The 24,860-nt window shown below is 39.1% G+C and overlaps 2 protein-coding genes across 5 annotated transcripts in view; one reads left to right on the forward strand and one right to left on the reverse strand.

Moving 5' to 3' along the window:
- The window catches only part of TUBE1 (tubulin epsilon 1), a 17,069-nt gene extending 10,399 nt beyond the window's left edge, over positions 1-6,670 (forward strand). For all 4 annotated transcript variants that reach the window (XM_059176813.1, XM_059176816.1, XM_059176814.1 and 1 more), the window contains 6 exons: positions 696-883; positions 1,100-1,275; positions 2,087-2,227; positions 4,470-4,610; positions 5,360-5,534; positions 5,856-6,670. In XM_059176813.1, the coding sequence (XP_059032796.1) occupies positions 696-883; positions 1,100-1,275; positions 2,087-2,227; positions 4,470-4,610; positions 5,360-5,534; positions 5,856-6,014 (980 nt within the window). In that variant the 3' untranslated portion in view covers positions 6,015-6,670. The remainder of the gene's footprint in view (positions 1-695; positions 884-1,099; positions 1,276-2,086; positions 2,228-4,469; positions 4,611-5,359; positions 5,535-5,855) is intronic.
- Positions 6,671-7,448: 778 nt separating this feature from the next.
- Positions 7,449-24,140, reverse strand: CCN6 (cellular communication network factor 6). The gene is made up of 5 exons (XM_059179268.1): positions 24,093-24,140; positions 16,737-17,046; positions 12,601-12,843; positions 9,037-9,230; positions 7,449-7,989 (listed from the first exon to the last, which is right to left on the reverse strand). The coding sequence occupies exons 1-5, from the start codon at positions 24,138-24,140 to the stop codon at positions 7,708-7,710; spliced, it is 1,077 nt and encodes a 358-aa protein (XP_059035251.1). The 3' UTR covers positions 7,449-7,707.
- Positions 24,141-24,860: the final 720 nt, after the last annotated feature.

The following is a 24,860-nucleotide window of genomic DNA, read 5'->3' on the forward strand; positions in this document are numbered from 1 at the left end:
AGTTGTTCGTGGTATTTAGTTATTACAGACAAGCCCAACTTGACTATCTGGTACATACATTTCTGCCCATTTATGCCCCTACAGCTGTAGGTAATATTCCCAAAAGGAAAGTGGGAGCAAAGAATACATTTTAAATTTTGATTGATATTAATAAGTACTTTCCTACTTTATTTCACCAATCCGTATTAGAAACAATCTATATGGATTTATTTCCCCACACTGTCACTAACACTGAGTAGTATAAAACATTAATATACTCAAAATTAGATTGTTTTCTTGAATTTGACTTGGATTTCTTTGATTAGAAGAAGGGTTGACCATCCTCACATCTAGTCACCACTTATTTATTATGAATTATATATTTACATACTTGACCCATTTTTCTGTTGTACTATTCATGTTTTTTTCGTTGTTGATTTGTGAAACCTCTTTATTGAAGAAATTTAGCCCTTCATATGTGTTGGAGATTTTTTCCTTAGTTAGCCTTTTTCATTTTGTTTATAGGTTTTATATATGTATGTATATATTTTTTTTAATTTTTAATGGAATCAAAACTCTCTTCTATATAATGCTCTGGTTTTTAAAATATGTTCCTATCAAAAGAAGCCATAAAATTCCAAGTTCCTCACAATTTTATTTTGAATAATTTATGCTGGGTTTTGTTTTTGTTTTTGTTTTGCAATTTTAATTCTCAGGCACAGGATCTGGACTTGGCACATTTCTTTTAAAGATGCTTAAGGATGAATTCCCAGATGTATACAGATTCGTGACTTCAGTTTATCCTTCTGGTGAGGACGATGTCATAACCTCGCCTTACAATAGCATCTTGGCAATGAAGGAACTCAACGAGCATGCAGACTGTGTGTTGCCCATTGACAACCAAGTAAGAAATGACACTGTAATTTATGGATATATATACGTTCAGTCTTGTGTTACACTTATATGTGCATAGTAAACATTCTCATCATTTTTCAGCCTTCCCATCTAAGAGGAAAAATAAGTTTAAATTGTTTTTCCTACTCTTCTTTCCTTCCTGGTAAAATGTCATCTATGTCCACTCTCGTTAATAGCTTCTCTCCCAATATTTTCCCTTTAAAAGTCTTTATTTGACATCATTAGCAAAATTGACCTGATGGTGAATTCTGGAAAGTTGGGCACAACTATAAAGCCAAAGAGTCTGGTTACTTCAAGTGCTGGGGCTGTTAAGAAACGGCACCAGAAGCCCTTTGATGCAATGAACAACATTGTGGCCAATTTGCTGCTGAACCTAACAAGGTAATCCTATTAATGGCAAAACTTAAGACAGTTTGAAAACTTCACTTGTCCTATGATGGTGCTTGTAGTAGCATTTTTGTAATAGCATCTTTCAGGTTTTCTAAGTCACAGGAGGGTTTTTTTTATTTTATTTAATTCTGTCTAGTGTTTTCAGATCTTGGAGTGATGGACTAGAACTTTAATTTCTGTTATCCAAAGCATTATTTTCCCAGGTATATTCCGGAGAATATTAATAGGTATTAAGTGAAAAAAGTTTGCCACAGATAAACACATGAGACCTTGGTTAGATAACAGTAAGCATATTTTTTTTGGCTATAGATTGTCTCATCTTCTAAAGCAGCTAATGTTTATCTCCTTGTTGTTAGTTGGTCCAAAATATTTCCTTGACTTTGATCTGGAAGGCTGCTTTGGCATTATTATATTCCAGATTGTAGAGCACATCAGGCAAACTCTTGAAGAATTTAATGAAGTTTATAGAATAATTAAATAATTATTGACCTGTATGTGTTTAATTCAAAGTCTGTTTTAAGTAAGATATTTTTGTATGAGTAATGTGCAACATAATAGTGTCTTGGTTACACGTCATATAATCCACAAATAAGAATTGATATAGATGTTGTGTGTTATACTTTAATTATACATGTTATTCATGATACAGAGTTTCACTAATACAAAAAAAGGAGCATATATTCTCTACTGAAGAATGGTGTGCAAAAGGATTTAAGAATGCCTGCTGAATAGTAAAGCTACATTCAAAATACAAAATTTTAACATTAAATTTTTTTCTCTTGCTTTAATGTTAATTTTTTAGCTCTGCAAGATTTGAAGGGTCCCTTAATATGGACCTTAATGAAATCAGCATGAATTTAGTTCCTTTTCCACAACTGCATTATCTTGTGTCAAGCCTAACACCTCTCTATACACTGGCAGATGTTAACATTCCTACCCGAAGGTAAGATACAGTAACTTTATTCCAATGACTTGATTATTTGAATTACCTTTTTTCAAAAGTTTTTTTAAAACTTTTAACTCTGGGTATTCTTTTCATGTCATTTTCTTTGTGTCATTTTCATTATTTGAATGCTTTATTTACAAGTCATTGTTTAAACAATGTTTATTTACAAATCATAGTATTAAACTATTTGACATTAAATCTTAATTTTTGAGCTAATGAAATTCCTAAAGATTTGATTTTTATTGAAAAAGATTTCAGGGCTTTGCAATCTGACATACATAAATCTGAATGCCAGTTCGTCACTAGCTATAGGACCTTGGGCAGGTGCACGTACCTCATATGCTTATTGGGTATCTTAAATAAGAATATCTTTAAAGCTCTTACCACAGTCCAGCACCATAGAAGGCTTTCCAGTGTTACTGTTTATGGTAGCTGCTATATATCATTTCCAGAACACCTTGTTTTGTAACTGCGTGTCATTTATAAGCATAAAACTTAATCAGTCTACTTAACCAAAAAATGTAGTTGAAAAATATTCTGAGCACATACAGTGATGATAAGCTTGAAAAGGTCCCACTGGCATCCATAGTTGACTGAAGGAAAAGGTCCTGTAAAACTCTAAGAGGAAAGTATGTAAATGATAAAAACCAGATGAAAGGTCTTTTTTGTAGTTTAAATTTTGACTTTTATTTAGGCTGTTAACAAATAACCCAGTTATGCCAACTAGTAGACCCAGTTATGCCAACTAGTAGATAGGACTCTTTCTGCAGGGGACGCCGATGACCTTAAGTGACTTGCATTGTATATGGAACATGGGAATCATTCACTAAATGATCACATTATTATCAGCCCCCAAATTAAAAATTAGTGCATTTAAAGGTGCATCTTCAGTATGGACACATAGAATGTAAATTGGTGCTAAACTATTTACTGTACAATAATGATAGTCTAGACATTTTTACATTGAAAGTTAATTCTTAAAAAATAAAGATGGGAAACTTCTAATTAAGTCCAGCATAAAGAAAAAAATGCTTGACTTGGTCTTTCAACCTGAATATTTCAAAGCCAATTAAACTTCTTTTAACCCTGCTTTAAAAATTATTCTGTTTGTATTCATATAATCATAGTTTGTTGCAAAGGTTTATTTTAAAAATGTGTTTGTGATAATATATAAGGGACTTTAAAGATTTTATACTCTTAGAGAACTTGTCACAATATTCTATCTTTGTGTCTTTTTACCCCTTTCTGATGTAGTATAGATATTTCAGAGGCTGTCAGCATATGAGCACATTTATCCTTGAGTAAAATAATAAATTGTTCTAAAATTGTACTATTAGAAGTCAGTTTTAAAGCTCTTCAATTTCTCGTAGTGAGAATGGTTTTTGTTGTGCCTTTTATTAGTGTTAGTCCTGTACCTTATCTCATTTTTAGTCACACAAAAATAAAATAAGCACATGTGAGGAGTGTTTTAGATTTCTTGAAATTCCATATTTCTAATGTAAATAAAGATAAGTATCCCAAAATTACAAATAGCTCCTTACTAGTTTTTACATTTTGTGGCAGAGGATAAATCAAGAATGAGTTTGCCCACTTGTTGGATAGTGGTTCGTATCCTTTTTTGGGTTTCCTTAACTCCATAAAAATGCCCAAAAGCACATACACACCAAAATTTTGAACACAGTAGCAGAGGATTTACTAACCTCCCACAGCTCTTCATTCCCTAATGGAGTCTTCTGTTCTTGCTATCACATAACTAAGATCGAATGTAATCCCCAGTAGAATAAAAATTTTTGTTGCTCACTTCTGGGTCTCTTGCACTTAGTGCCTGGCACTTAGTAGGCATTCAATAAATATGTGTTGAATGAGTAGGTAACACAGTGTGATTTCTGCTGCTCTTCCCAGACAGTTTGCAGATTCAGCACACAGAATCTAGAGTTATCTAGGAACCTGATATTTGTATTGAGTTAAGTGGGATAGAAGAACCAGGCTGGGTGGGGCTCTAGGATCCTGTCTATTATTACATATAGTATGTTAGCACCTTGTTCTTCTTCTCTTTAAATAAAGGATAAAAGATGTCCTCCTCTGTTTCTTATCAAGATTGTTTTGAGAAAATGATCACTGAAATGGAGAAGGTGTTTGTATGTGACGTTTATTTACATATGAGCAACTATCTTTGCACTCTGTAGTTCTACACAGAAGAAATAATATGTTGTATAAACAGTGATTTTCATTGTTCTAGGTTGGATCAGATGTTTTCAGATGCCTTTAGTAAAGATCACCAGCTAATTCGGGCTGACCCCAAACATAGTCTGTACCTCGCCTGTGCCCTTATGGTTAGAGGAAATGTACAGGTTTCAGATCTTCGCAGAAATATTGAAAGGTTTGATTTTATATTTTCATGACAATTTGTGTGTACCACCTGTGACAGTGTAGGAGCATAGTAGTTCAAATGGCCGCTCTTCAAATTCTACTGCTGCCATTTAACTAAAGGGTGACCCTAGCAAATTACTTAGCCTCTCTTAGCCTTATTTTTCTCAAATGTAAAATAAGAATAATAATGGTACAAAGTTGTTATTTATGGATGGCACCTGGGTGGCTCAGTAGGTTAAGCCTCTGCCTTCGGCTCAGGTCATGATCTCAAGGTCCTGAGATCCCCACATCGGGCTCTCTGCTCAGCAGAGAGCCTGCTTCCCCCTCTCTCTCTGTCAAATAAATAAATAAAATCTTCAAAGTTGTTATTTATGAATAGTGAATGATATAGGAGATATTTTATTTTCTGAAAGTATTCAGAAAATTTAACTAGTGCTGTTGTATTACTACCACTACACTGCTTCTAAGTATGTTTTACTATTGTTTGACAGTCTATTTTTAGGAAAACTACTCTTTTGAATTACAAAGTAAGGATATTGCAATATTTTCATCTCTTTTTCATCTCAGATTTAATGTCTCCCTAACTAAATATCCCTTTAGCTCACTGTCAGACTATACCACAAGACTGCTAATAGTGAAAAATAGGTAACTTACATTATATACTGAGCAATTAGAATGGTACCATCAGTAATGTCCGCTGCCATATATGGCAGATACTTTCAGTACCTTCATTCTCACCTTTCAGTTTTTGTATCTCAGATTAAAACCTTCTCTACAGTTTGTCTCCTGGAATCAAGAAGGCTGGAAGACCAGCCTGTGTTCAGTACCTCCTGTGGGTCATTCCCATTCATTATTAGCTCTAGCAAATAACACATGTGTGAAGCCTACCTTCATGGAACTGAGAGAGAGATTCATGAGGCTGTACAAGAAAAAGGTAATTATCAGTACACCTTCATAACTACATGTGTTTATTTTGGCTATTTGAGAGGTGTTCTCACAAATTACACTATCGAATCAGGGGCAATCCTGATGGCTCTATTCACTGTACAGATTATAACTGAAGAGGAGAAGTTTGCTCAGACTATGTAAAGGAGAAATATTGTGAGTTTACAGGCTTTGAGTTGCCCTTTGAGTCACTCAGTTGTAAAGCTGAGTGAACTATCATTTTAATAAAGAATTATTTATGTTTTGGGATAATTACATATGTATTAAATTTTCTGAAAATGGTCAGCATTATCCAGTTTTTTATTTATAGGCTCATCTTCATCACTATCTACAAATTGAAAGGATGGAAGAAAGCTGTTTCCTGGAAGCTCTATCATCTTTATCGGGGCTCATAGAGGAATATAACCAACTGGATGCCACGAAAAGCATGCCTGTGGAAGATTTTCCCAGACTAAGCGTAGCTATGTGAAAAAGAAACCCCAAGATACAACTTTGATTTTGTCACCTTTTCTTTCTGTTTCAGAATTTTTTGTGATTCAGAAAATCCAATTTGCACTTTTCCTATTAGAAAGCACTTTTGTCGTAAAAAAAAAAAAAAAGTGATTTTCATTTCATCACAATTTGTGGATGATACCAGTCTGTGAAATTAGTGAAGTCCTACTACCTCAACTTCAAACATTTGTCTTCAGAAAATTCCCCTTTTCTAATATGAGAAAACAGAATTCTTCAGTATTTTAATTTATATTCTCATATTTAGGCACTTAAATACAGTGATAATCGTGTCTTCAATAAAGATCTTACAAGGTATATTTTTATATTTATTTATAATTTATTTTTTCATATTCTGTTTAAATTCTCCTGATTTTTTTAAAAGCAAGTACGAGGAGTAGTAGAACACAATATAAATACATCTATGTAGTACCCAATAACTTTTCAGGGATAGGTTTTATTACATCTCTAAAGGAGGTTTTGGTTTCTTCTTTGGGTAACCACATGTTTGCACTCAAAGAATCCAAATTTACATTTATTTTAACATGTATATGTATTAAATTATCTTTAACTATAATGCTTTTTTATTAAAACAGTTGATTTCATAATAATAAATGTCTATATTTTTAAACAGTATTGCGTGTTATTGGATTTGCTTATTACCATTTATATAAGCAAATAAAACATTACTTAGCTTGACATCTTCTAAAGTTTACAGGAAAATGGCTATAATAGTCTAGGGAATGTGTTCCATTTGTAATCTCCAGTTACAGTTTTAACATTAAATTAACTTTAAATACAATTTATATTTTAAATCCATAGGTGGATTTATCATTTAAGAAAGTAATTTTGGGGAACAATTTATTTTCAAGCCATAATAATCTGTGCTTTCTTTAGTGTCAGGTCTTTAAGTTTCTTTCCTTTTCAAAGTACGGGTACTGTTCTTAATCTTGGAAATTTCATTTTTTACAGTATTTCGTATAGAAACTTTTAGTTTACAGTTGTCAATAATGGCCAAAGAAGTTCTATTTTCTTCTTTTAAAAGAAATCCTAATACTCAGGATAGGGTAGTGGAAATTATATTTGCAGTTTAATCTTATTCCTATTTAAGAAGTAAACCCAGAATCTTGCTCACTGTGTAATGATTATCATCTGATGGAATCCTAGGCTACACTGTCAAAGTACAGATAAAGTTTTAAAAAATAAAGTTAAAAAAGTTCTAAACGTTTTACACATCTTCAACAAAGTATTTTAGATTATTTTATAGAATAAAATGCTTTCTTGTAAATTGTATAATTTTTCCATTATGTATGGAATATGGAGATGGAAGCAACTATGTGTATTTCATAATTACACATTTTAAACAAGAGTTCACTTTCAAGAATTTTAAGCTATATATATACATATATAGATATTTTTGGTGCAAAAAAGCTTTTATTAAAGCAGAAGGACAAGACCTATGAGCAGAAAGAGCTAACCAAGTTTTACATATATTTTTAAGAGAACATTTTAAATAGCCTCTAATGCCTTAAATAGAGTCATCTGAGAATGGGTAAGTATTCTTCCCTTTTTTAAATCAGTAAGGTAGATGTGCCACCCTTTTAAAACCACTCTAATTTCCTTATGTAATGACATGATTACCTAAACTTAACTTTTCCCATATATACTAGGTTTTATAGGATCTTGAGCTCAGAAAATATATCTCCTGGCTCTCTGCAGTTCCTTTGACATACGCAAGATGTAATCCACAGCATCTTCCACTTAAATGACCCTTCATTTGGGCAGTCAAATTGAATGGTAATCATTTTAGACTTATTAGGGATACAGCATCTCTTATCCAAGCATACTCCACAGAAAGTGGGTTTATAACTCTGAGTGCTTGAGCATCCAGAAAAGACGAATTTTTCAGCTTTGAGCAGTTGGAAAGTAGGTTGGCACGTTTTTCCTTTGGGGATCTGAAAAGGTACATGACATTAAGAAGTCATTCTTTAATTTAGTTACAACAGTTTACAAAAGTGATACTTTATATAGAAACACAAAGAAAAATTATTTCCAGGGAATTAATATTTCCCATTTAGTGGCTTAAAGCACTCTCTTCTCTACCTTCAAAATTCCCTCACCGGAAGTCTGTCCTCCCTGTTCTTGTTCCGTCAGAGTATAGCACCCGCTCCCCAGTCTTTTTGGCTATCCACTCCACTTAGTTCCAGTTTCCAGAATGAAAATTTCTCTGTCTTATTTAATGTCAAGGGCCATGTCTTACTAAATGTTTATTTACCTAAAACTTAGCAACTTTGAGTGGATGAATAAGACATATCTAAATCCCTTTAAAATTGAGTTGTCACCTTTTAACATGATAGGGAATAACTTGGAGATGAAAAGACTTTTAGTGTTCCTAATACTTAACTCTTGAGACGGTTATCTTGCTTTGTTCTAGAAGCAGGACCAGCTCTAGTTATACCAAACAAATCTAGAGTAACTATTTTGTCACAGTCCTTTGGCAAGTCTACTGTCTAAGCACGGAGTATTTTGGACATGGTTTCCCCCTCCAACCTGGTGATACATAACCAAGATTAGAACTTCTCTGATGTCCATAATGTCTGTTTTTATAACTATGATGTAGCAACCAAAATCTTTTATCCATTGCCTTGACTCCACTGCATAAAATTAATATATTTTTTAAAAGACTCTGAAAAGGATCTATTTTTAAAAAACATAATACATGTTGGGTCTACCAGAAGAAATCAGGCTGATCAAGACCCACACTGTTAAGCTGTTAAAATATCGAGAATCAGCAGGGTAACATTACCTTTCCTCTAGTTAAGATTCTCCCCCATGAAGTGCAGATAGATTGATCTTTGTTTTCCTCTGATTAGTTTAAGAGTTACAATGAGGTGATCTTATTTTTATAAGAATTACACAGCATCTATCCCTCTAAAATGCAAGAATACTTTTTGGTCTCTTAATACTGAATTATAACGAAGCTAAATCTAATTAAATGTTACCTTTACGCTCTTTGCTATATTACTGTCACAAGGTTGAATATAACACAGTCTTCTCTCTTTTCTCATTTCACAGTTGCTATTTTCATTGGTGACCCGATCGGACACTCCCATCCCACATGTTCTGGAGCAAGGGGTCCACTTTGTTGCTTGCACAAGACATTTTCTCTTCCAAACAAGTGGGAGATTCTTATAAGCTAAAATAAAGAGGGGAAAGTACATATGTATACATATATGTACTCATGCACATATGTCAACAGACCACTTTTAATCATTATTTTTCAGCTAATTATTAATAGATCAGAAACTTTTATATAGTGAAACTCAGCATAAAATAAGCTTACGGTCTAATTCATCATTTTCTTTTTCCCCACTTTGCAAATTTCCTTTCAACCAAATGTGACAGTCCCAATTTCTTAGGAAGAATAGAAATACTTTATTTTTGAAAATCTAAGTAAGATGTATCCATTTGCTTCTTCTCAGCTCATCTAAGTAGTAAACTACTGTGCTTTCTCTGGTTCTTGCCTCTTGCTGGACATTATTTTCAACAATGAAATAGACATTTAAGAGTGCCAAGATATTATTAATCAGAACAGTGTCTTAATGTTAAATTTCCTATTATGTTAAAATCTAAAATACAAAAGTCATATTTGAGGATAAACTATTGAGCCAGTTATTTTTCCTCCACTGTTTTAATCTAGTCTTTTAGAAAACTCTCTACATGACATTGAACTAGTCAAAATCCTATACTACTAAGTCATGGCAAATATGTAATCTATTTTATCCACTCAGCTTAACTGCTACATTCCCTATGGAATTGGGCCCATAGTATTCATTCCATTGGCTAGTCATTTCAAATCACTTCTAGAAAAAGACATGGCAAAGGAAAAGATGGACAGAGCTATGGGTGGGCGGATAAGTTGGTGGATAGAGGGAGCCCCCTCCACTGATTCTACTGACACTGGAGCAAAAGGGAGGGCAAGGGGAGAAATAATAAGAGTACAGTGAGTACATAAGAAGTCTTCTCTTATGAACCCACTGGGAGCTTCGTGTTCTGCTCGTGAATGAATCAAGCCATTGCTTCATTTTAAACAAACTACAAACTGGTTTATTTTCTCAAAGCATTTCCTTAAGGTTATCATGCATCCTAAAATTGATGCTTGGAATAAGGTTTTGATTTGAATCTGCAACTGAGCATGGCAAAATTCTGGCTACATTACTTTAAAATGCCAATTTAAAACTCTGAAAATTCACTCCCCGCCTGCCCCCAGCAAACTGCCTTCCTGATAGGAAGTAGTAGGCACTTTGAAGTTTCTGCTGTCTTTAAATGAAATGACCCTTTAGGGTGCATGGATGGCTCAGTTGGTTAAATGTCTGCCTTCGGCTCAGGTCATGATCCCAGGGTCCTGGGATCAAGTCCCACATCGGGCTCCCTGCTCAGAGGGGAGCTTGCTTCTCCCTCTCTGCCTGCCACTCCCCCTGTGCTCTCTGTCAAATAAATAAATAAAATCTTTGAAAAAAATAAAAAATAAAATAAAATGATCCTTTACTGCTTTCAGTGTTACTACAATAAGATCTCGCGATTGCACAAGGAACTGAGGGAGAGGAAGCAGAAACATGAAGATACCTGGAAGGTAGACAGCAGTTTAAAGACCTCTATGCAGGAAGCAGATTAAAAGCCCCGGCAGGCATCTGCAATAAATAAAGGTAGGTTAGATTATCGTATTACCAATAACCCCCCTAAAGTTAAGCCAAGAGCTGCAGTTCAGAAATTTAACATTCATTAAAAAGCAAGAAAATTAGAAGAGCTTTTAGTTTATTTAGTACTCAGTGAGCAGTGAGGAAAGCATGGGGGCGTTCACTGCATGCTTCATATGGAGCAAACAAAAGCTAGATTCCAACCATGAGCTGTCTGCATTAAGTCAGTATATAAATTACTACCACAAATACACCTTAGAGTGTATGTTTGTCATTGTGCTTAATTTAAAAAACCAAACTTCTGTTCAGGCCCATAAATACAGTTTCAAAGTTAAGCAGAGGAGAGACTTCAGACTGAACGTACACTTCCTTTGAAACCTGTCTAGGCCTGTGATCTCAGCTCCCTAGAGCACAGTGGCAGATTTTGGTTTTTTGTAGCAAAGCACTAACCACCAAGTATGATGGTCTAACATCCCCTCCAACCAGGTTCCAAGTGAATCATCTGGAACTGCTCTACCTCCACAAAGGAGACCAACTGAACTTGATCCAAAGGGCTTTACTTGTGAAAACTGCTGGGCTAAGGTATTTTCTCACCAGCGAGGTTCATGCATGGGTCCCAAGAACTCACACTGAGTCCCTCAGATCCAATGCAGAAAATCAACCGTTCCTGTACATTTTGAAGAAAGAACAGTTTGGCTTATAATTTTAGAAGTTTTAGAGCATTCGTAGTGTCTTGCTATTAGCTGAAAAACTAGGTATGGTAAATGCAAATTCACTACAACCTGTTAAATTATTTTCAAACCAGTTGGGATAATGGAAGTTTCTGAGAAAGTTCTTTTCATAGAGTTAGTTCTTAAATATCTAAAATATCATTTCTCTGATGATTGTGGCTTTTATTAAATACCCACATATTAGAAGTGAACTTAAGGAGTTTTTAGTGTAGTTGAATATCCCCTCTGTATCTCCATGGCATCTATCATTTCCTAAGCTCTAACTTTAGATAAAAGAGGCATTCTTGATTTCTGGGTGAAAACACAGAGATGTGAATAATAACTAGGCATGAATACTGGCCTTTTTGAGTCCTTCCTCATCTGTGCTTCATTGGTTGGTGTTTTTGAAACTCCTGTCCCCAAAATGCCCTGGCACTTAAGTAAGGTAGTAACTTAGAGCTGACCAGAATAGAGCCTTTATGAACATATGGACACTTACTGCAAATGAACAGGTGCTCTAGAGGAGTGATACGGAACCTCATTATAGGTTTCTGACTACTCACATGCCTAGGGAACCTACTTTAAAACCCCTGTACGTGTGTCAGTGACTGGAGAGTGTCATTTCCAGAACGAATGAAAAGATAATCTTATGTCGGCTGTTTTCTGTTTTTAGAAACAATTACAAATTCTAAACATATTCTTAAATATTTTTAATCAGTAGGCTTCCATTTCTGCTTTCATCATATAGCAAAGTTGCCTTTGAAAATTTGGGGGATGAGTTAGTTTGCACTTCTTGCCCATAATATAAACAATACAAGCAAAAATTTTTCTCAGGGTGCACATGAACAATAGTTGGTCAGCTCTTCTGAGAAGCGGTTGAGTGGGAATGAACAGAGGCATAGAAGAGTTTTTCTGACCCAGCAAGGCTTTTAAAAGCTGGAATGTTTCACTGGAAAAATCTAAAAAACATTATGAAGTTTCCTTTTGAGATTCTTAGACTATACCTCTCTGAGGCAGACTGAGTAATGGTGCAGTCAAACTAAATCTCACACTGACCGCTGATCATTAGATGCTTACTGAGTACCTATGGTACATCAAAGAAACATGAAAGAAAACCACGAGAAGCCAATACATGAAAAATAAATATGCCTCTAAGCACCTGACATTGCTTTGTAGCTTGCTGAAAGCTGCTTTTGGAAGGGTCCCAGGCCACAGTTGGACTGATCAGACTTCTTTGTACCTTTAGCACCAGAGCAGCGACTGTCATCCAGCTTTGGAATGAACAGAGGTGTGCATCCAATGGCCCCACTCACACAGAGGCAGCTAAACAGGGGGCTGGGCTGAAAGACTTGGCCATTACGATAATGCACCCTGTTGAACTCGCACCCCACAGCTATAAGGTCTGAAAGAGAGAAAAGCAGAATCACCAAAGAAGCCGTAACTGATAGGCCAGACCTCCCATGAGAAACCTCAGAGGTAACAGCCATCTCCTTCATGAGGTCACGTTCCCAATTTCTTAGGCCCCATCTAGAACCTCCTTTCCAAAACACCTGTAAAAGGTGAAAATTAGACATTTTCATTTTATTGTAGACTATCAGCCCCAATTGGTCACTTTCAGAATTACGACCAAGCACGGGCCCTGTTCTGTCACTGTGAGGATGGCAGTGAGTTAATGACTCTGAGAGATGGATTGGTGGAAGGTAAAAAAAGAGGTTTTGCTAAATGTCCCACCATAGGCAGGGATATATTCGTAGGAAATGAGGCTACATGAATGGTTGAAGAGAATTTGCTTAAGTACATACATAATTTAAGTACAAACATAATTTAAGTACAGTGCCACACAGTAACTCTTTTTTCATTAAGAGAATTGGAGGAAACTTTCACTGCTCTGAGAGGCGTTCTTGACCTGGATCAACAGTTCTCAAAAGTATGACCCCTCAGACCTCTTGGCAATACTGAAGTCCTTTCATGAGAATCCGTGAGGCCAAAACTCTTTTCCAGAATACCAAGAGGTGCCTGGCTGTTTTCACTGTGTGGATATTTGCACTAAGGTACAAAAGCTGGAACCTAAGCATGAAGTCGATTATATGGGGTAGTCACTGTGTTTGCCTTGTCAATGCACTTATCCATAAATGTACTTTTGGGGGGAAAAAAAAGGCTAGTTTTACTTAATTTCCTGACAGCACAGTAAAAATTACAAACTTTATTAAATTTTAACCATCAAATATATGTCTTTTAAATATCCTGTGTGACAAAACAGGAAGTATCCACAGAGCATTTCTGTAGATATTCTTCTTGAGGAGAAGCAACTAATCTATTGTCTGAGTTTGGGGCTGAAACAACCATTTTTTCATTAGGAATTTCACCTAAAGAAATGACTGACAGAGAAACCAGGATTACTCAGGTATTTGGCAGACATTTCCTTCAAAATCAACAGTGAGCCTGTCACTTCAAGGAAAACAACTTTCTGGCCGATGACAGAATTCAGGCTTTCAAGCAAAAATTAGAATTTTGGAAAACCTGTATCCACCACTGAGATCTTTATATCTACCCAATATGCAGACTTTTCTGATAAGATTAGTATTCATTAATGTGATATTTTAAAATATTGTATAATTAAGTATATCAATCTTTGGAATATCTATATAACCACTGTTCCAAACTAGCATTTTCCAAATAAACGATGCATGATATTACAAAATTATATATAAGTAAAACATCCAAGTAGATCTTGGATAGACCAATACATTTTATTGTCATAGAGTTCGACAAATTCATTGTTATGGTTTCAGATTCTAATGATGCAGCTAATTTCCAAGAAACTACCACTCCTCAAGTTTACCAAAGAGAATATTCAAAAGAATATCAAAGAAAATATTCACAATTATCTGAAAATTCTGCTAAAATACCCCTGCCTTTTCCAATGACCTGTGTCAGGCTGGATTCCCTTCATAGAAGTCAACCAAAATAACACACAGGAATAGATTGAAAGCAGCAGCGGATGGGGAAATCGAGCTATCTTCCATTAAGCTAGACATTAGAGAGAGGTACAAAACTGTAAACCCGTTCCATTCTTCTAATTTTTTGTTTTAGAAAATAAAATATTTTTAACAAATACATTATTCCCATCAGGTTGCAAGGGGTTTCTTATTTTTAAATGAATTAGTAAGTATTTTTAAATCCCTAATCCATTTAAATACCAATACAGAAAACTCACATTAACAAAAGCTCTTGGGGTCTTTATTAATTTCTAAGACTAAAGGGGTCCTCAGACCAAAGTTTAAAAATCATAGTTCTATATCATGGATCAGCAAATGTTCCATAAAGAGCCAAACAGTAAATATCTTAGCATTTATAGACCATTGGGGTTTTGTCACAGCTACTGGGCTCTGTACCATTAAGCTGCCATAGCCCATGTAATTGGATGGTGTGGATCTCCTCCAATAAAATGTTACTTCCAAAAACAGGCTCTAGACCTGATTTGGCCCCTGGGCCATGGTTTGTGACTCCAGTTAGAGGTCATCCTCATCCCCATCCTCATGGCTACACTCTGTTAAAATACTTACCACATTGTATGTGACATCACGTGTGGACAGATCTGTCTGACACAATAAACTGACTCTGTGAGGGCAGGACATATATATTTTTTTCTTTCTTTCTTTCTTTCTTTCTTTTCTTTCTTTCTTTTCTTTCTTTCTTTTCTTTCTTTCTTTCTTTTCTTTCCTTCTTTTCTTTCCTTCTTTTCTTTCTTTCTTTTCTTTCCTTCTTTTCTTTCTTTCTTTCTTTCCTTCTTTTCTTTCTTTCTTTCTTTCCTTCTTTTCTTTCTTTCTTTCTTTCCTTCTTTTCTTTCTTTCTTTCTTTCCTTTTCTTTCTTTCTTTCTTTCCTTCTTTACTTTCTTTCTTTCTTTCCTTCTTTTCTTTCTTTCTTTCCTTCTTTTCTTTCTTTCTTTCTTTCCTTCCTTCCTTTCTTCCTTCCTTCCTTTCTTCCTTCCTTCCTTCCTTTCTTCCTTCCTTCCTTCCTTTCTTCCTTTCTTCCTTTCTTCCTTTCCTTTCTTTTCTTCCTTTCTTCCTTTCCTTTCTTTTCTTCCTTTCTTCCTTTCTTCTTTTCTTCCTTTCTTCCTTTCTTCCTTTCTTCCTTTCTTTCTTTCTTTCGTCCCCAGCTGCTGGTCCCAATGCTTAGCATGGTAGTGGCTGCTCACTACGTGCTTGTTAGGTTAATGAACTAACTTGCCCAGCACCGTTTGGGAGAAACGGGTATCATGATGCCAAGAATCTGATAGGACATGTTTTCCCTGTTAAATTTCCATAAATAATAGCCTACATTTTTAGGAGTCTACTGCCGACCAGATATTCTGCTAGGTGTTTGGGGTTTTGTATCTATTTCATTTGCTCCTCCGGGAATTTCTGTAAGGTAGGAAATATATATGACATAGCTGAGGCACGGAGAGGTTAAGCAACTTGACGTCAAGATCACTCGGCACATGAAGCCCAGAACTGGAACCCAGCACCTACATTCTTAATCCATATAGTTTAGTCAGCACGAAACAGGGGTATCAGGCTATCAACCCTGAACAGCTCTACACATTCAGTCCATGCTCACACCCAGACTTCAGGAGTAATCTGCCTGCCCACACAGTGGGCAATCTTTCCTCTGGACTGACTCAAATGTCCAGCTCACACGGGTATTTCTCTTCCCTTGGAAATCTTCATTTTTAATCCCAGGCAAATCAGGATCCTGAATTATCCTCGAGGTGTCAATTCAGAGGGTCTCAATCCGTCTCCAGAGCTAAAACCCCTCAAGCCGAGGGTCAGGCTGTGATTTGGGGTACCCCTACCTTCCTTTTTACACATCTGCTTCATCTGAAAAGAACAGTGACTTGCTGGTTATCTGGAGGTGAATTCAGTACGTCTGCACACTCCATACACGTCCTTACACTTGAAGCGAGATTCCTTTTTAGCTCCAGAGAAGGCTAAATTGACAGCGTTCGACCGCAGGGACAAAAGCTGTCACTGTGTGGCGCCTGAAGAAGTCTGCTCCTCCTTACATCATCTTAGCTCTTTTTCTCCCTGAAAGCAATCACCTGAGAATAACTGGTTCACTACGGTGCCACTAAAACCGCAGGGGGTTCGGACCACGTGTAAACATCGCCGGTGTCACGTGTGGCCCACGACGACAAAACCGGCCCCACCCGAGGCCGAACTCCACGGATTATCCCACAGGAACCATTACTGGGGGGAGACCTGGCGCCCAGACAGACGCGAGCGTCGCCCGAGGTCCCAGCGGGAGACACTTACGCGCGCACACGCCGGTCTCGAAGCGAGGCCTGTCGGCTGAGTAGTCACAGTAGAGCCCCTTGTGGGGGTCACAGAGGTCGGCTTCATTGCAGATGTCCCCCGGTTGCTTGGCACAGATCTTACAGCACCCGCAGCCGTCCCTCAGCAGGCTCACTCCCCGAGGGCAGCTGGGCTGCGCACGGGGGCATTTACAGGGCCAGTGACAGAACTGTCTGCGGGGCTGCACTTCCGGTTCTCCTAGTTCTCCTCCGGGCCTGGCTTCCGGCGCCGCCGCGGCCAATGGCGCGCCCCCCTGCGCCTGGCAGCGGAACTGCAGGGGGTAACACAGGAGCCGTTAGATTCCTCACACGGCGTTCAGAGAGTTCTGGAAATAGAAGCCTTCCTCTAAACGGGTAGGATTCGGGGTGGTGAGCTGTGAGGATATCTATCTAACCGGACCCTCGTTCCTTGAACCTTTCTCCGCTGAGCTCCCAGCGCATCACTTCCTCCTCCCTCCTCACTGATGCCTCCTTCTCCGGGTGCTTTGCTGGGTTCTTCGCACCTTCTTCATCCCTAATTGGAGCCCTCTGTGGTGGAGGCCTCTCAAGGCTTCCCTCGCTCTGTCTCCTCTCTCCCGCCACACCTCCCTTCCGGCCTCAGCCACAAGCTGCCAGACCTCCCGGTGGAGATGGGATGGGCCTAGCAAGCTCAACGCGACCAAAGCAAACTCCCGAGTTTCCCTCCCGATCTTCTCCTCCGTGCACACCCTCGCTTGAGCACGCGCCAATTTCATTTTTTCAGAATACCTTGGGGTCGGGCCCCTCTTGACTGCCCCTCTCACATTCCACTTCCCATCCCTTCAGTAAATCCTGTTGGTGACATCTTTAAAATGTACCCACTCTAATCATTTCTGAACACCCCCACTGCTGTCCTGGTGATCCAAGCCACAGTTATTTCTCACTTTAGAGGATTATAATCGTCTCCTAAATGTTCTCTTCGCTTCCCTCTTTGTCCTGGATATCCTCCACTTGGCAGAGTGGTTAAAATAAAATAAGCTACAGCACCTATAGCTAACAGTACCATGTTATATACTTAAATTTTGCTAAGAGACTAGATCTTATGTTAAATGTTCTTAGCACACACAAAGAACAATAAAGGGGACAGGAGGAAACTTTGGGGGGCGATGGATATGTTTATGGCTTTGAGAGTGGTGATAGTTTTATGAATATGTATTTATCCCAGAGCTTATCAAATGGTATACAATAAATACGTGTATCCTTTTACAATCAGACTTTAATTCATGCCACTCCTCGCTCAGAAAAGGTGGCTTCCTCATGGCTTCCCATTTCAATGTAAAAGCCAAACTACCAGGCTCAGTCAGTTAAGCGTCTGCCTTCAACTCTTGTTATGATCCCAGGGTCCTGGGATCGAGTCCTGCATTGTGTTTCCTCTCCCTCTGCCCCACTGCCTGCTCATGCTTTCTCTCTCTCTCAAAAAAATAAATAAAATCTTAAAAAAAAAAAAAAAGTTAAACTACCCTCTAAAGCCCTGCAACATTGGGTCCCCACCTGTTACCTTCCTTTGCCCGCTGTCACTCACCCACTGGCTTGTTCCATTCCACTCCACACCCACGTCATTATTTGACCACTCCAAGCCTGCTCCTCCCCCAGGTACCTTCATCTCTCACTCTTCCACCCGCTTGGGTCTTGGCTCACATTTATCAGTAACCACCCTTTATAAAACACCACCCTGCACGGCCTTTTTGCCATAGACCTTCTTACCACCTATCTTATTCCTGCATGTTCTGTATGTTTATTTTCTGAAGCATACATCAAGAATGTGAGCTTTTTGAGGGGTAAGCACTTTGCTGCTGTCTGTGGTATCATCTGTTACCTTACATAGCAAAGGGGATTTCACAGAAGTAGTTAAGAATCTTCAGATGAGATTATCCTAGATTAACCAGGTAGGCCTTATGTAACCACAAGCATCCTTAAAAGGGAAACAGGCAGGGGGCACCTGGGCAGCCTAGTCATTTGAGCATCTGAGTTTTTTTTAATTCAAGAAATTAACATATAGTGTTTAGTTTCAGAGGTAGAGTTCACTGATTCATTAGTTGTATATAACACTCAGCTCATGACATCACGGGCCCTCCTTCATGCCCACCACCCAGTTACCCCCTCCTCTCCCTCAACCCTCAGTTTGTTTCTATGATTTAGAGTCTCTTATGGTTTTTCTCCCTCTCTGATTTCGTCCTATTTTATTTTTTTTCTCCCTTCCCCATCCTCCTTTGTTTGGTTTCTTAAATCCCACATGTAACTGAAGTCATTTAATTGTCATTCTCTGATTGACTTATTTCACTTAGCATAATACCCTCTAGCTCCATCCACTTCATTGCAAATGGCAAGATTTCTTTTTTCTTTTTTTTTTTTTTTTTTTTGATGGCTGAGTAATATTCCATTGTATATATGGACCACATCTTTATCCACTCATCTGTCGAGGGACATCTGGGCTCTTTCCACAGTTTGGCGATTGTGGACATTGCTGCTATAAATATTGAGGTGCACGTGCTCCTTCAGATCACTATATTTGTGTCTTTGAGATAAATACCTAGTAGTGCGATTGCTGGGTCATAGGGTAGCTCTCTTTTTAACTTCTTGAGGAACCTCCATGCTGTTTTCCAGAGTGGCTACACCAGCTTGCATTCCCACCAACAAGGTAAGAGGTTTCCCCTTTCTCCACATCCTTGCCAATATCTGTCGTTTCCTGACTTATTAATTTTAGCCATTCTGACCGGCGTGATGTGGTATCTCACTGTGGTTTTGATTTGTATTTCCCTGATACTGAGTGATATTGAGCCTTTTTTCAAGCATCCAGCTCTTGATTTCTGCTCGGGTCAGGATCCTCCCTCCACTCCATCCTACTCTTGCGTGCTCTCGCTCTCTCTCTCTCTCTCTCATTCTCTCAAAAAAGAAAAAAAAAAAAGGAGAGCGGCAGGAATGCTAGAGGAGATAGGATGATAGAAGCAGAGACAGGAGTGACATCACAGCTGAAAAGTAGTCATGAGCCAGAAGTGAAGGCACCTTTAAAAGCTGTAAAAGGCAAAGAACAGATTCTCCCCTAGACCCTCCAGAAGGAACACAGACCTGCCCAATACTTGATTTAGCCCCCTAAGACTCATTTTCAGACTATTGATGTCCAGGACTATAAGATAATAAATATGTGCTGTTTTCCACCCCTGAGTTTGTGGTGGTTGGTTACAGAAGCCATAAGAAACTATACACCCCATTTTATAAAAGAGGCCACTGAAACTCAGATTATTTAAACAAGGCAGACAGATTTCAGAGCCTGAGCTCTCAACCCTTACCTTCCTTCCTTCCCTAGTCCAGGTCCTGCCACAAACCAGCTTTGATCCTGAACAAGCCACCTAATCTCTGCATCTGTCTCCCCTTTCTAGCCTAGACCTCTCTCCCTAAGCTTGCAACTTGTGAGTTTCCACTGGGTATATCCACTTCGATGCTGGTGAGCATCTCATTTTCTCCCTCCCCCCAACAGAATGCTCCTCAACTAGTAGTCCCCACTTTAGTGAATGGTGATGCCAATCACTGAGTTCCCCAAGCCAGGAAGCTGAAAACCAACCTCACCTGCTCCTCTCCTTCATCCCTGACACCTGAAAGTCACTGACTTACAGGAAAGTCCAAACTCCTAAGCATAGCATTGAGGGCCCTCCTCATCGCTTGCCTGCCTCAGGTTCTAGCAAGTTCAAGGGTTTGCAGTTCCCTGCATATCCGATGCTGTTCCTTTCGCCTTGAACATACCATACCTCCCCTACTCCCACTCTTCACCTGGCTCTGTTTAGGCATCATCTTTTCCAGAAAACTTTTTACAACCTCTCCTGCCTCCCTTTTACATGCCCTCGTACTGAAATTATCTGTGTAAGAGCCTGTCTTCTCCACGGGCTGACAGTTACCCAGCCAGATCTTGGGGCTCTTTTGTGGGTATACTGTTGGCACCTAGCACAGTGCCTGGCAAGTAAGTTATATAATTAACTTTCAATTTTTATTTGATAGACTGGAGGCCGTTGCACCAATCCAGAGGTCTAAACCTCCTTCCAACTCAAAAATCCTACCTTTAAAAACATCAGTTTGTAATCCTGCCATCCCAGATGAAACAGAGAAACACTTTCAGCTACAATTCAAGTGGAAGGTTCAATATGAGGTTGGAGTTTGAGGAAACAGTGCTGAGAGTCTGGAGAATGAAGAAGGGGACGGAAATACAAGAGTGGAGAAGGGAGTAGAAATAGTGTCTACTTCTCAGTTTTTCCAAGATTCAGCCATGGTTAGCAAGGCCTCCCTGCAAAGTTGAGTGGCCGCTCAGCTAGGCTTGTGTTCATGGAGTCTCTAGGCTGCCCCTTGTCCCCTTCTCTGAGGCATTTGACTCTTAATCTCTTCTGCTCCCCTGGCTTTCATGATACCAGACCATCCCAATTCTGCCCTTATTCTCAACATACACTCTCAATCTCTTTTGCAGATTCCTCTTCCCCAAATATTTCATACATTTAGACTAATTGGTGTTTTGTGACCTCAATGTATTGCTTTTCTCACTCTGCCCACTGTCTCTTAGCAATCTTGTCCACCCCCTTGCCTTCAATTTCCATCTCATGAAGCTTCAAACTAAATTTCCATCCAGGATTTTTCCCTGAGCTCTAGAGCCATATGGCTGGCTACCAACTGATGTTGTCACTAGAATGTCCCATGGGAAAAACTCATTTCCCCCAAACTCATCATCTCTCACAAACCTCTGCCTTTTAGACAGCTTCTCCAAAGTTTGGCATTCGGAAGCCAAGAGTCATCCAGGTCATTTTCCTCTTCCTCACTTACCATAGACATTCAGTGACTGATGCTTGGTGTCCTCATATCCTGAGAACTAGTCACTCTTTCGCCATTGAGACTGCTACTGAGGATGACAGCTCAGTACATTCTTAACTGGTTTTGCTTCCTCAAGAATGACTTCCCAAATGAATCTACCACATTGCTTCTGGTGATATCTCTTTTAAAAACATATCTGATTCTACTGCTCCTCTCCTTAAAGCCCATGAGTGGTCCCCTACTGGGTACACTGTGTGGTCCAAAATTAGAAGCATGCTGACTAAAGCCTGTGCTGGTTTATTCTTCCTCTCAACCTTCACTCTCAATTCACTCTCCTTTGCATCTTGCTACTCACTAGACCCACCAGGTCGTTTCCTCCCCTCATGCTTTTCCTCATATTGCTTCCTCTTAAGGAGAAGGCTACTCTCAAAACTGCCCACCTGGGGACACATGTTTTCCTTTCCAGTCTTGAAGTATTTCTATATAATCTCTGAGGCGACAAGGTAACATTGTGGAAAACCAAAGGTAAAGAGAAAGTTTTGAAAACAGAGTGAGAAAAGACCCTGACATCATAACCTAAGCCGAAACCAAGAGTTGGAATCTTAACCAACTGCACCACCCAGGCGCCCCTCAAATTTGCCATGATCTTAAAGCTACTTAAAAAAAAAAAAATTAAGTCTTTTTAAAAAGGAGGAGGAAGAGAACAAGACTCAGTGCTAAAAGGGGGTTGGGGGTGTGGGGCTGTCAACCTGGAATTCTATCTCCAGTGAAACTATCTTTCAAAAATGAAAGTGAAATTAAAGGCATTTCCAGTCAAACAAAAACTGAGAAAATTGTTGCTAGCATACCTGCTTCACAAGAGAGGTGAAAGGAAGATCTGTCTCAAGGAAAACTGTAATAGATAATAATTCAAAAATACAAAAATGAAGAGTCCCAGAAATGGCTAATAGTGGGAAAATTAAAAGTTACATATTTTTTTTCAGACATTTTGACTGTTTTCAAAATCAAAATCTCAAAACAACAAGAGTCAGTAGACTCCTTTGGTGGGATGGAAAAGAAATGGAACAGAATTCTTTTGGTACACCCAAAAAGGCTCTTTTGGCATAACAGAAAGAAAGGGTTTTGACCCCAAAGCTGAGCTTTGGTATAGTTCTCTCTATATAGAGAGTGATCTTAGATGACTTTTTATCATTTATTTGATCTTTGAGCCTCAATCCTTCTCTGTAAAATGAGATTAATAACATCCACTTTATAAGGTTATTTTGAGGATTAAGATAATAACTAAAGTACCTAACACAGTGTTTGGCACGTGGCAGATGTTCAACAAATGGTAGGTATTCTTCCTTAAAAATTCATAATGGCAAAAGTAAGCAAAATAATACTTTCTCGTTTCTGCATTTTAACACCTTTTTATGTTTTGTTTTGTTTTTTAATTTTGGACACATCTCTCTATAATAGAATATTTACTGTTTAGGAATACCTTATAGGCTCTCCATTCACAACAGTGATAGGATTTTTCTCAAGAAGGGTGGAGTGGGAGATAGGCTGCCCCACTGGGGAAAGGCACGCTCCACCTAACACTGGAAATAAACTGTACCACCCGCATTCTTGTTAGGATTCTTTTATAATCTTAGATCTCTCCGTGTAAAATATAACAAATTTCAACCTCTTATTTCCCAAAATACAATTTACTGCCCTAATCAACTATTAACTCAAAGACATGTCTCATGGTTTCCAAATCACCAGGAGGGTTCAAAGGCTCTATCCTCTATGCAAGCAATAACCTCTGCCGTGTACATAAATCCATAAATAAATCACCCTGTTTTCATCTTCTTGGTAAAAAATACTAAGGCAATGAATTGCTCCTATTAAATTAACCTTCCCTTTGGTCTGTGGCTTAAACTATTTCAAAGTCTTCATGGACTGGTTCCCTTTCACGAAAAGTGAGAAACACATGAGTTGAAAAAAGACGAAGTAACAGAATGTTTGAAAAATATAAACGTGTTTCCAAAGTGCTCCTCTCCAACAAGGACAGACTTAATTGAAGAAAGTTGTCAGGATCATTTTTTCCAGTGGCTCTCTGCACCTTCTAGCACACAGCCCTGGAAAGCTGAGCCGCAGCCTGGGGTCCAAATGAAGAGGCACCATTCACCCCACTGTCCCCAGGCGGGGCCGCCTTCTCCCAGATCCGTGGTGTGTGTCCTACTCCACTTAAAATACACATTTATTCAAGTTTGGGAGCTGTTCAAATGTATCGAAAGTGGGATTTAGTGCCATTACCTGAGAGGGAGAAATGTTTTCCACTTCTTTCCTGAAGCTAATAAACTAAAACCCAACTTTCCTTGGAGAGGAAAATGGCTCCCCTTTTGGCAGGAAGTTTTTCCACAAGGAATTTATCCTGCACCACCTCCCCTCCCTCAATTCCTCCATCTTCTTCTTTTTTCATTTCTGACCTGAAGAAGTAGGAACCTCTGCAGCCTCCCAAGGGGAAGCAGAAGGAGAGGGAGCTTACCTGCCCCAGAGCAGCGGCCAGCAGCATGGAAAGGAGGAGCCCCGGCATGTTCCCCAGGAGCCAGCAGCACTGGGACACAGGAGGCAGCTCAGGCCCCGCACAAAGGGCCCCTGTGTCTCCTCAGCAGGACACACACACGCCTCCACCTCCCAGGCCACTGACTTTGGGCTCACACTCTCAGCCTCTGCTTTGGCTCTCAGGGATCTGCTTTAATACCCTGTTTTCTCTCTGGCGACTTGCCTCATATTTACCTTCACAGGGGCGTGGACTGTGTCATGAGGCTGTGAACACTCTCCTCCACGACTAAGGAGGATAGGTCACGTGGCGACTTGTCTTTGAGCAACTGTTCTGCCAGTTCCCAGAGATCAGAGTCTGCCCTTCGGTAAAAAAATGGTGCCGCGGGCCCCATTAGCCTTCTTCACCTGACTCAGCCTCCCCACTCACTCAAGGCTTGCCCTGCCCCAGGCCCTCCCAGCCCCACAGCACAGAATGCCGGCCTGCTCTCTGTCCCCAGCCCCAAAGTCTGGGGTTCTCCCTCCACAGCAATAATGGGGTTCCAAAGGCCTCCCCTGACTCGCCCCATCTCCGGATTCTCCTTCAGAGGCCCCCCCAGTTCCCTGCACTTATCCCCCTCAAGTCACATCTCTCACACCAGCTGGCTCATGACTGGAAGAAGTGGAGGCGGAATGGGGTGGATGCCTAGAGTATCTGGCCTGAGAGAAGTTCTCTCTGCGGCCACAGTCCCAGCACAGCTGAAGTAAAGTTCAC

Source organism: Mustela lutreola, chromosome 6 (genome assembly GCF_030435805.1).
Source record: "Mustela lutreola isolate mMusLut2 chromosome 6, mMusLut2.pri, whole genome shotgun sequence".
Classification (NCBI taxonomy): Eukaryota; Metazoa; Chordata; class Mammalia; order Carnivora; family Mustelidae; genus Mustela; species Mustela lutreola.